This window comes from Cololabis saira, chromosome 5 (assembly GCF_033807715.1).
Source record: "Cololabis saira isolate AMF1-May2022 chromosome 5, fColSai1.1, whole genome shotgun sequence".
NCBI classification, from domain to species: Eukaryota; Metazoa; Chordata; class Actinopteri; order Beloniformes; family Belonidae; genus Cololabis; species Cololabis saira.
The window spans coordinates 38,306,100-38,318,619 of record NC_084591.1 but is presented as its reverse complement, the minus strand read 5'-3'; the positions used below and the strand labels follow the sequence as shown (position 1 = coordinate 38,318,619).

Sequence of the window (12,520 nt, the reverse complement as noted above, 5' to 3'; positions counted from 1 at the left end):
ATGAAACATAAACGTTAAATGCATGGAATGAAAAAAAAGAAGAAATCAAGCAATAATAACGAAGATACAGAACATCTACAGTTCAAACGAGGCTCCTGTGGTCTTTTAAAGATGGACGCGCCCTCTTGGCCACGTGCAATTAGAACGGATGGTGATCCCGGTGTTAAACCGTGATCAACTGCAGAAAACAGCGCTTTAAAACATGAATGACTAGCAGAAAGTAGTGACTACAAATTAATGAAAACAGTCCTTATAATGATGGTTGTGATTACACTGAGATTACTCAGCTCTGAACACAGATTTAGCTCTGTAACACTCCCAGTTAAACTCATACACCCAGGTCTCAAAACCTCACGCCTCCTCGGGTCTCCGGGTGCCGATCAGGGGTTCCTGCCGGGTCTTTGGTCGGAGTCCGATCCCAGAGAGTCCTCCCGCCTCTCCCGCTCCTCCTCCTGACTCTGGAATCACGAGAGGACGGGGGTACAGCTGAAGCAGCCGGCGCTCCAGCCCCGGTCCGGAGGCTATCACGTCGTCTCGGGGGCGCGCGGGGCCAGTCTACTTCTTCTGAGTGCTGGTGCCCGTCGGCCTGAGCGCGTGGCCCTGGGACGGGCGGCGAGATGCGTCTCGGTTCTGCGCGGGGCAGGCTGTCCACAGGTCCTTTCAGGTGAAGTTTAAGAGCAGAGAGAGAGAAGTTAGGAAAGAGGAACGGGTCTCACCCTGGGCCGGGGCCGAGCTTTGGAGCGGCTTCTCCCCCCTTTCCAGCTCCCAGGGACCGGGGACACGTGAAGCAGGACTCTGGATGAAAAGTTGAGACCGAGAGCTGATGGGGGCGGCTCCGTGCACCGCGGCTTCAACGGGCTGCAGGTCCAACGGAGCGGCCCGATGGGGCCTTACACCTCCCCCCAGCCGGGGGGAGAAAGGGAGATGGGATCTTGGCCCAGAGCCAAACGATCCAGCTCGGATGAGAGGGTGATCGGAAGAGAGAGAAGAGGAGCAGCGGCAGGGGTTTTGATCCTACGCGCGCTGCAGTGACGTCATCTGTGCCTCATTGCGATTGGATGCGCGCGCTTGTAGGCGCCACCCCCCCCCCCGCAAGGCATGCTGGGGGTTGTAGTTCAGGCAACGGCGCCATTTTATGAGGCACATTAAAGCGGAAAAGGGGGGGGGTTCAAAGAAGCAGTACCATTTTGAGGTCTGGTTTTAGGGCTCCGCTGCATCCCGACCCCTGCTTAGGTGTCATAAAACCCCAAGGAAGTCTGTTTTCCCTGGCAGAAACCCTGCTGGGTCCTTGTTTTGATCTCCGGCCATGCCGTGGGGGTCGTAAACGGACTATCTCGACCCAGGCCGAGATAACCAGGAGTTAGCAGCAGGGGGTCGCAGGACTTCAGGAAGAAGGGGCAAAGTCTGGTTTTACAGGTCCTCAAAATCACAAAATATTCATACATTTATAAGTCCAGATTTCACATGGGCGACGCACAACACAAGTAAGGGAATAGTAAGTGAAACCAGGAATTAACAATTGAAAACGAAAGTCAAGAGAGACTGTTGCATCAAGTGCTCATGTTAACATAACATTCTTGCATAGGTAGGTGAGGACACAGGATTTGACAAAATACCAGTATCTCGTGTCCTCTGAATGGATAACGGTTAAATATTGTTCTATTTTGTAAATCCATCCATCCTCCCATCCATCCTTTCATCCATCATCTTCTGCTTATCTAGGTTAGGGTTGCAGGGGGCAGCAGCCTAGGCAGAGAAGCTTAGACCTCTGCAGCCACCTTCTCCAGCACTTCTCCAGGGAAATACTGGGATGTTCCCCAGCCAGCTGAGACATGTAATCTCTCCAGCATGTCCTAGGTCTGCTTTAGGGCCTACTCCCAACCGTAGATGTCCGAAACACCTCCCCTGAAAGACATTAGGAGGCATCCTAACCAGATGACTGAATGACCTGAACCAGAATCTCTTGATGAGATGTTCTCAGTTCTGATGAGAGCATTACCTAATGACACTATCAGGACTAGGGCTGCACAATTAATTTAATTTTAACCGCTTCACACGATCAAAATTACGTGATTGTGCGATTATTATGAAAAAAATATGGGCGAGAAATAAAGAAATTAAAATAGTTCCTGCGCCGTCTGCAAAGCAAATCAGATGCTCACGTGAGACCACTGTCTCAATAATGCTGTGTGCCTGTGTGTGTGACTGGGTGCATGAGCCAATAAGAGACCACTGACTCACAGGGTGCCATCTGCATGTGCCAATTACAGCTGTTCCCAAAGCTGCAGCGCGTAACCTCACTCGCCTGAATTTTACTGGATACTAGGGCTATAATCTACGATGGAGTATTAGGGCCAAACTAAGACAAAAAAAAGGGAAAATTACGAGAAAAAAGTTGTAAAATGACGAGAATAAAGTTGTAAAAATTACAAGAATAAAGTCATAGCCTAATTTTACGAGAATAAAGTCGTAATACTACGAGAATAAAGTCGTAATATTACGACTTTATTCTCGCAACAATATGACTTTATTCTTGTAATTTCACGACTTTATTCTCGTAATTTTACGACTTTATTCTTGTAATATTACGACTTTATTCTCGTAATATTACGACTTTATTCTCGCAACATTAGGCTATGACTTTATTCTTGTAATTTCACAACTTTATTCTCGTAATTTTACGACTTTATTCTCGTAATATTACGACTTTATTCTTGTAATTTTACGACTTTATTCTCGTAATTTTACGACTTTATTCAAGTAATATTACGACTTTATTCTCATAATACTACGACTTTATTCTCGCAACATTAGGCTATGACTTTATTCTCGTAATTTAACGACTTTATTCTCGTAATTTAACGACTTTATTCTCGTAATATTACGACTTTATTCTCTTAATATTACAACTTTATTCTCATAATATTACAACTTTATTCTCGCAACATTAGGTTTTGACTTTATTCTCGTAATTTTATGACTTTATTCTTGTAATTTTACGACTTTATTCTCGTAATTTCCAATTTTTTTTTGTTTTAGTTTGGCCCTAATACTGGGTTGTAATAATCTCCCAGTGGACTGGTCGATTTATTAGTTCATGCGCCCTGGCTGGACAAAAATTCTGATTGGTAGATTCTTTAATTTCATTTCATTTCATCAGTAGGAAAGTACCAAGTTCAAAAGGGGTGTTTTCAGAGCACATCTCTTTCACAGCTAACAGTCTATCTTTGGACACCCCCTTGTTTTTGCTATTTTGGATTAGCCCAACCCACTGACCATTGACGGATAGATTGTAAAGTAGAAGGACAAGGTCCGATGAATTGTTGAGCTGTATCATGTCAAAGACATCTCTGGAGTGTGGCAGAATTTCATAAAAATAGACAATGGAAAAAAAAGTTGAATGCAAACTTTGTAAGCAACAGTTATATCAACAGTTATATCCAAACTATCCACATCAAACATGGCATATCACCTGAAAACGGTAAGCCAATTTGCCCCGTCCGCTTTGACATTATGAACATATCAGAATTCACATATTTCAATGGTTTAGTCTAATAAATTTTTTTTTTAACCGCAACGGTGGTGTCCTGTGTGCTGTTAACGTAACTGGCATCTTTCTTTCTCTCTCTCTCTGTGCGCCTTCCTGTTTCTAACTGTGGTGGGATGGTGTCGTTTCATTAAATATATATTCTGGCATTTATTTGAGCCTCACCAAAATATTAAAAAAAATATATATATTCACCACTACCGTGTATGATATGAATATGTATGTATGTGAATGATATTAAATTGATGATTCAATTATTAAAACATGACAAAACAATTGTTTTATATAAATAATATTGCTCCTATTTATTTCGACAGGCTGTAGTGGGTAATTAATTTCAGTGCAAAAGATCAGATCAAAAACGATTTAATATATAGCAAATCGACAACGACAAATTTTTGTCGAAATTCAAGGGCTTCAGTTGACAAAGAATTTCTTTGGTTGATTACAGCACTACTCGATATGGCCTGGATTTGCAGTAAAATGAGAAGTCAAAACAAAATTAAAATGTCTGGCACAGTAAAAGACGAAGTGATTGTCCCTCGGAGCGGATCATCATCTGTTGTCTTGAAATATTTCAAATTTAGGTCAAGTGATGTTAACCAGGAACATGTAATATGCATAGATTGCTCTAAAGGTGTTTCGTCGCCACAAGCCAACACAACTCACTTGTTCAACCACCTAAAAACATATCACAAAGTCAACTACGATGAATTCATGAAGGCAAAGAAAAACCTTGCATCCGTTGCAAGCATGAGTGGTTCATCATCATCACCTGTACAGCGCGTCACGTACGGTATCCATCCACCTCACAAAGACATGTCGAGATCACTAAAGCAATCACGTTCCATTTGGCCAAAGATATGTACCCAGAATTAACAAATGTATAATGTTAGTGAGTGTAAGCAGTGTTTCATTTATTTAACGAGCACCAATTTTATTTTTATGCAAATGTTTGTAATTTTGCAGTAATGTAGCACACAGATGTGATATATTTACATGATGGTGCAATAAAACAAAAATTGGACTTAACTCATTGAATAATTGTGATGAATAATCGTGATCACAATATTGATCAAAATAATCGTGATTATTGATCAAAATAATCGTTATCACAATTTTGATCAAAATAATTGCGATTATAATTTTGGCCATAATCGTGCAGCCCCGATCAGGACCGCATCTTTGTAAAAAGTAGGGCTGGAATACTGAGGTCTCCAAACCGGACCACGTTCACCCCTTGAATTTGCCAGGATATTCTGTCCGTAAAGGTTATGAAAAAGTGCAGACCTCTCTGTTCCGACCCTTACTTACCTTCACTGGCTTTTAGGGGATATTTTTTATATTAGTCTTGTAATAAAAAAAATAAGATGTTGCATTTGTGATCATTTTAACATTTAAATAGTTGCATTCAGCATATCAGTTTGTGGTAATCTGGATAGCGTTCTTGTTGATATGGTCATTGAGTCCCTCCTAAAATACTATTGTTGCATAAATGGCAGCTTTAATGTTTGCTACACTCCTCATATTATTCCAGCATAAATCATATGACTTGCTAACATTTGTTAATAACAAGAAATGGGGATCAGAGTTATTGCTGGCCTTCCCAGGGCACAGTTACTGTCTGAAAGAAAACTTAATGGATGTCCATTAAATAAGTGCTTAAACCATCCTGCTTCAAAAATGTCAACTTTTCAGTGGCCTCTCACAGCTTATTTAAAGACTCATTTCTTATGTACTTTGGATTACTTGATTTGGAATGCGTATTTGTCTGAACAAAATACACATTTACACTGTTTGATGGATGTTGCAGATGCCTCCAATCCCAGAGAAGTTTGAATCCGTCAGACTAAATCTTATTTTTTGCCCAGTAACATTCTAAACTCAACTTGTGACTCTAATTCTCTACTCTGGTGCTTGCAGACTTTTCCCAAAATGATGTTTTTTCCCATATGGTTACATCAACTATTGATGCTTATAGTTCTCTTTTTTTTTCTTTTTCTTTTTTTTATTACACCAAGTGGACATAATACAAATACAAGACATATATAATATATGTAATATTATAATAGTAGGCTATACAATAATATAATCATATCCTAATATAACATAATAATATTATAATATTATAACATATAACAAAATGATATCACCATACTATAATATAAACCAATGTTTATAGTTCTCAATGCAGAGCTGCCCCTTACAGACGGAAATGTCTTACATTCATTGAATCTGAGTGTAACGACCTAAAAAGTGATCAAAGAGCTGTAATTTATTGCTGCGCCAGTAGTTGTGCTGCTTTTTTCCTGACTAGAATTGTAGAAAAACCAAAAACAATACACTATTACAAAAGTTGTAAGTGTTCTTGCTGTCTTGTTTGCACACTGTCTTGTTGTCTTGTTGTCTTCATGAGCCTAAAGACAATCCCTTCATCTTTGAAGTAAAACTAAACAGAGATTCCAAAGCTTGATTGCTTCCCATGTTGGCTTATTAAATAGTAATGTTGATGGCAATGGAGGCAGAAAAAATGACCCAAAATCCAATATAATTATCAGGACAAGCTATTCCGACACACATTGCAAATATGCATTTCTTCTACAACACTTCTACAACATTGTTTTGTATTGCATGGTTCCTGCTAATATCCTTAATCTTTACAAGATAGAACTCACTCCAGAGTTACAGCATACTGTAAATTGTTTAATTGACACTGCCTGTGAGGTCGTAAGGTATAATAATATGTGGAATAAACCTTTTAAATTAATCTGTATGCTTTACACTGTTTTATATTTTAGACTGTCCCCGAAAAAAATGAAAGGAGAAAATGTTAGTAATAAAACATGTCAAAACTCAGCTCTGATTGAGTCATACAGTAAGCTATGATCAATAGCATCAGCTGTTCTTGGCCTCATTGTTGTCAGATAGCGTCTTTCATGGTAAAATCCATTCAGTCCTTACACTATAATTATGCAGGGAAGAGGGGGAGCAATACATCTGATAACGCAAACACACATATACACACACACTTATACTTAGGGGTATAAACTCATGGACAAGCAGAGAAATGTTGGAAGAGAGATCAGATTACAGAAGCTTCTTTGATCTGTGGGTTGAGAAGGCTGGGCTCATGTATCAACCAGCCATCTAAGCTGTCTTATCCTGATACAACCAGGGGGCTAACACACACACACACACACACACACACACACACACACACACAAATTCATTCAATAAGAAAGTTTACAGGGTGACGCAAGGGGGGGAAGTTGGAATAAAAGTAAGTACACACTTTAGACAATTCCATCTCTTCGTCGTTGCTTTTGTTGTGAAGCAGCAATGACGTTGAGCTCTTGTTAACAACGTCCCTAAATTCCACTAAAAGAATATTATTTTCTATCTTTATGCTTCATATCATCTACACAGACCATGACAACTCTGTGATTTGTTCTGTGATACGTGGACTAAGCTATATTTCTCATCACTGTCCTCTCTTTCTTCTTCAAGGAGAACCAATGTCCAGATGGTTTTCTCCTCCATGTGTGGTCCAGCTCAGCACTCCCTGACCATTTCATGGGCCGCAAACACACCCAAGCATCCACGGCTGCTTGACGCAACCCCTCCTCGCTCTGCAAATCTCGGTCTTAACCCATCACTCCTAAGCTTGACCCTTCAGCACTTCACTCCCCTCTCACTCCCTCTGCGTTGAGTCTCTCTCCTCACGTTCCGTACCCTCCAAGTCCTCCCTCCGCCCAACATGGTGTCCCGCATTCCTGCTCTAGTTTTGGTCATGATGTATCAAGGTGCCTTGCTCTCAGATCCACCCCAGTCACGTCGAGAGATCCGCATGGAGGGTGACCTGGTACTCGGGGGGCTATTCCCAGTCCACGAAAAAGGAGCTGGAATGGAGGAGTGTGGCCGTGTGAATGAAGATAGAGGTATCCAGAGGCTGGAGGCCATGCTGTTTGCTATAGACAGAATCAACATGGACAACACTTTGCTGCCTGGAGTTTCCCTCGGAGTCCACATCCTTGACACCTGCTCCAGAGATACGTATGCACTGGAGCAGGTTGGTGAACATCATCGCTATGCATAAACTCTTCATGTTTCTTAATGAGAGATGATCTTTGACATTGCCTGAATACAGTTTTTTAGTAAATTGATCTTCAAGTTTTATCTGAAGTTATTTTTGTACCTGTTAGCTAATTAATACTCTACTCACAGCATATGTGCAGCGTGTAATCTTGGATATGTAAATCAGGAGAGCATGATATATTACAGCTCAGTAATATCAAGGTCATAACGGAGTAATAATTTCATAATAGTGATGGTCATTATGTTTGACCACCTTGTCAAGTATTGTTTTCAAAAAACCTTTTTTTAATCCCAAAAAAAGCTTTTAATGATACATGGTACAGAAAAATTATTATAAGAAAAGAGCAGTATATATATATTTTTTATTTTCATAAAGTCCCCCATTTTCTATAGTAAACCAATTGTGAGGTAAAGGTGGTCACAGCTATTTGTTGTCTGAATTATCTGAAATGAAAATGATATAGGTGATATTCAGTTGATATAAATGTGCTTCAGCCTTCATAAGATCCACCTGGACAGATGTGGTATACGTGTGTAAACCCTGGATCCTTGACATTTGGCTTCTCCGAATGGGTTGCTGATTCATTTGTCCACATATCATAAATATGTTATAAACTGCTGAGGTCTTAGAGGAGTTCATTTGCAAATTTGGACCTTGTACTGATAGCTCTAAGAGCCCCTGGTGTACAGCGATGAATGTTTATAGTCCCTTCAAAAAGAAAGACACTTTGGAATGCAAAATAAATAACTAAATAAGTTAGTGTGATATAATTTATGTGGTATGTTTCTCACAATGAACATAATTCAAAGGCTGTGGAAGATCAGATGAAAAACTATAACGCATATGGTATCCAATGTGGTCTACTGACTGTGAGATAAGAAATAAATGAAGAATAAAAAAGTGTACGTGTATATGTGTGTTTCCTAGGCTCTGGAGTTTGTAAGAGCCTCCCTCACAAAGGTGGACGACACAGAGTTCATCTGTCCAGATGGATCTTATGCTCTACAGGATGACAGCCCGCTGGCCATTGCTGCAGTCATTGGAGGATCCTTTAGCAGTGTTTCTATACAGGTAATGATTTTCCAGTCACAGAAATACATGAACAAAATTCACCATAATTACCATCTTCCTTGATAGTTTTTCCCCATTTATTTTATCCAAGTGACATGACTAAGTGTGCAAAGTCTGACTTCCAGCGACGTGTTCCAGTTATCATGCTTCCACGTTTACATGGCTGTGTGACTTTGCATGCATATTTCTTCGAATCAAGTTTCAGTCAATGTGTTCTTGTGTGTTTCTCAAGCTCATGTAGCGCTTGTCACAGAGCTGGTTAATTTGCATAGTTTAGCATAAAACTTTTCCCCCCCTTACTCCTCTGTGACTGCACAACAGTCTCCTCCTATCAGTCCTTAATTCCCTAATCTCTGCAACTGTCTCTCTGTCTTCTCTCCCTCCATTTTTCTGTTTCTTCAATTGCATGTATTTCCTTTTTTTTAAGTTGTTTAATGTAGTTTAAATCCTTACTTTCTTTCTCCTCTTTACTTCCTACTTCTCCTTTCTCCACCATCTTCATATGCACCCAGAGGTGTTCCCTCCGGCTGTTTGGGGAGAGATTGTGTGTATGTTGACCTCAGGTCCCTTCTTCTCTTCCTCTTGTTTCTTTGGGGAAGCCATTGTCAATAATCTGCTCTCCCTCGTGTCCTTCATCACACACGATCATCCTACATTTACTTGCACCTTGTTCTTGTTGCAGTTTGTTGCTGTTCCTCTGTTCTGTTTTGTTTTGGTTTAACTTGGGTAGACCTTAACTTTGCTTTACTTTCTCATCTTTTCCAGTGAAGTCCATCCAGCTACTCCCTCACGCTTCTCTCCTTGGCCAGTCTGTCTGTTGCTTCTAAATGAAGTAATAGGGAATTATTTTATGTTACACCATGCACTGCATATGTGTGTATGTGTGTGTATATGTGACTTGCACTCCAATCAGAAAACACCCAGCACTCCTCCACTGCAGCATTTTTTCTTCATTCCCTTTCACTTCTCTACAGCGCATTCAACCTGTTCTTGAACTACACCTCCCTTTCTCCCCCCTTTAAAGTAAAAGAGTAGCCTTTACTAACAGAGTAACTCCCGGTGTCCCTGCAGACAAACCTCTTATGTGGCTGTGGTCCTTATTCAAGGGCAGTTCATGGAGAAACGCGGTTACATTTTGCAACCTGACCTTCCATGACATTTAAGTCAACTTCCATCTTAAAACCATAAAACCTGCCTGGAGGACTAAGCAGACTAAGTGTGACCGTGTGTGTACGTGTACATGTCAGCGCGAGTGTTTGTTAATGTGCCAACCTGTGTGTTTTCTAATCTTCTATGTTATTAGTCTAATGAAATCCTGACATGTTGTCAAAACATCTCATCAACTGAGCAATGAATGAAATATATAAGAACCCAGAGTGATATGCGGAGGATGGATTAGGCTGAGGCAAGAACAGTGTCTGTGTGTTTCTTGTGTGTTCAAGTACCTATTTGTGTTTACACATGTATTTGTTTGAAAATGTATGTCAAGCAGTTGAATTTCTATTGTTTGCATTTTATCTGCTACTAAAATTGAATAGGCATGTCTTCCTTTCATGACAATGCAGGGAACATGCACACTCAGCAGGAAAGGGTAATGACACAGAACTGTTAGATGATGAGATCGATCCATAGCAAATGAATCATGGTTTAGTGTGTGTGGAAATATATATATATATATATATATATATATATATATATATATATATATATATATATATATATATATATATATATATATATATATATATATATACAGTATATATATATAGTATATACAGTATATATATATAGTATATATATATATATATATATATACCCCCCAACACCCCCCCCAAAAAAAGAGTCCACAAATCTCCACTGCTGCAAAACCAAACTAGTAGACCTTGGACACATGGATAAAAGACATTTACATTCTGAAAAGTTTTATATTTTCTTATCCTTAATGCCAGGTCAACATCAAATGTAAAAACTTTGTGAGTACTGTCACGGTTTTGTCACTTCCTGTTTTATTTTGAAGCCAATAGCTGTGTCCGAAATTCCATACTTCCACCCTAATGAGTATGCAAAAACAGTATGTGAGATTTTTTTGTGTGTCCGAAACATTAGTATGTACACAATAGTATGTGGTATCCATACTCATACTGGAGAAATTTATTAGTATGGATTGATGGACACTAGCTAAGCAGAAACTTCCCACAATGCAATGCAGCGGTGTTTGGTTGCTAAGTGCTGTGCAGATACGTATATGTCCTAAGTATAATATTAAGTATAATAATAATATTATTATATAATATTAATATTATAATATTTGTATATAATAATATTATATAATGTCATCTTGTTTGGGCCAGGATAAACGGGAAAGAGCGGAGCTTTGCGCTGCTACTGCTGCTGTGACAGGAGTTGTTACCATGGTAACGACTCCCCCTCCCAACGGCAGGTAGTGTCTGAGTAGTATGTCCAAATTAATGCATACTACTGATATTTACTCAAAAGTGTGCCGAACTTAAGTATACTTTTTGAGTATATACTGTTTAGTGTGGCATTTCGGACCCAGCGCATGTCTTTGTGTTTGAGTTCTTGTTTGATGTTCCTGTTTCCCATCTGCCCTGATCGTCTGCACCTGTGTCTCGTTAACCCTTGTGTATATCTGGTCTTGTCTTTCCCTTGCTCCCTGCTGGTCCGCACTGTTTTGTTCCTCCATGTGCCATGCCATGTTTTTGTACTTTTTGATCATGTTTAAGCTCTGTTTTGTTTGTAGTTTTTGATTCTTGTTGAAGCTCTGGTTTTTGTATCCTGCTTAGCAGTGTTTTGGTTTTGTTTTAGTTAATAAATCATCATTTTTGGAACTCCTGCATCTGGGTCCTCACACACCACTCCGACAAGTACAAACAAAGTCTCACATGGATTAATGATATGGAGGTTTTTCAACATGTCTACATTTGTTGCATCCCAAATAAAGCACGACAAATTTTCAACTTGTACTGCTGCACAAATTTGGATACACTCATTTTTCTGATGTCTATTCAACACCAAATGTATTGCGAATCAAAGCCCAAAATGTGAGAACGAAAATCCAGAATTTGTACCCAAGAAATCAAAATCCCAAAATGAATGACATTAACAACTTTATTTAATATGATAAAGAAGGGGTTGACATTAACAACTTACCTCTGCTTGCTAGTTCTCCGTTTTTGGTGCTGTGACATCGATGTAATGAGCTGAGTCATTCAGCCAATAAGCTGCTAGATCTCAGCTATGTCCCACCTCCCTGCTGTAGACTGACCGTTTTTTTCAGAATTGCCACCGCAAAGCGATAAAGAGCAACTGAGAAAGACAATATGAAAATGAAGATGGTTTTAGAACTGATGGCGAGAAGAGTAAAGTGTAACCGAGAAAAATGATTTCACTGATGGCTAGAGATTTGATTTCATTTGATATCTAGCATTAGATTAAAAAAAAAACAAAAGGGTGAACAGATCTTCATAGCAGTTTGAGGTACAAATAACATGCAAGTTAATTTTGGTAATTCTTTTGTGGGTGTGAAGTGTTTCCCTCTCAGTGTCTTCTAGGTTCTCTCTCTGTTTGTACAGCACTTTCAAATGGCTTGTTACATTAATTGAACAGCAAGTGGCTCTGCTGCTGCCACCTCACCATCCAATACTACAAGAAGCTGCTTGATTGCATTCAATCTTTATATTTCTCACAGTATTAAATAAACAGTTTATATATATATATATATATATATATATATATATATATATATATATATATATATATATATATATATATATATATATATATAT

General features: G+C 39.3%; 1 protein-coding gene across 2 annotated transcripts in view; it reads left to right on the top strand.

Moving 5' to 3' along the window:
- Positions 1–12,520, top strand: part of grm3 (glutamate receptor, metabotropic 3) — a 60,196-nt gene that overhangs the window by 22,340 nt on the left and 25,336 nt on the right. For both annotated transcript variants that reach the window (XM_061721968.1, XM_061721967.1), the window contains exons 3-4: positions 7,055–7,616; positions 8,571–8,714. In XM_061721968.1, the coding sequence (XP_061577952.1) occupies positions 7,305–7,616; positions 8,571–8,714 (456 nt within the window). In that variant the 5' untranslated portion in view covers positions 7,055–7,304. The remainder of the gene's footprint in view (positions 1–7,054; positions 7,617–8,570; positions 8,715–12,520) is intronic.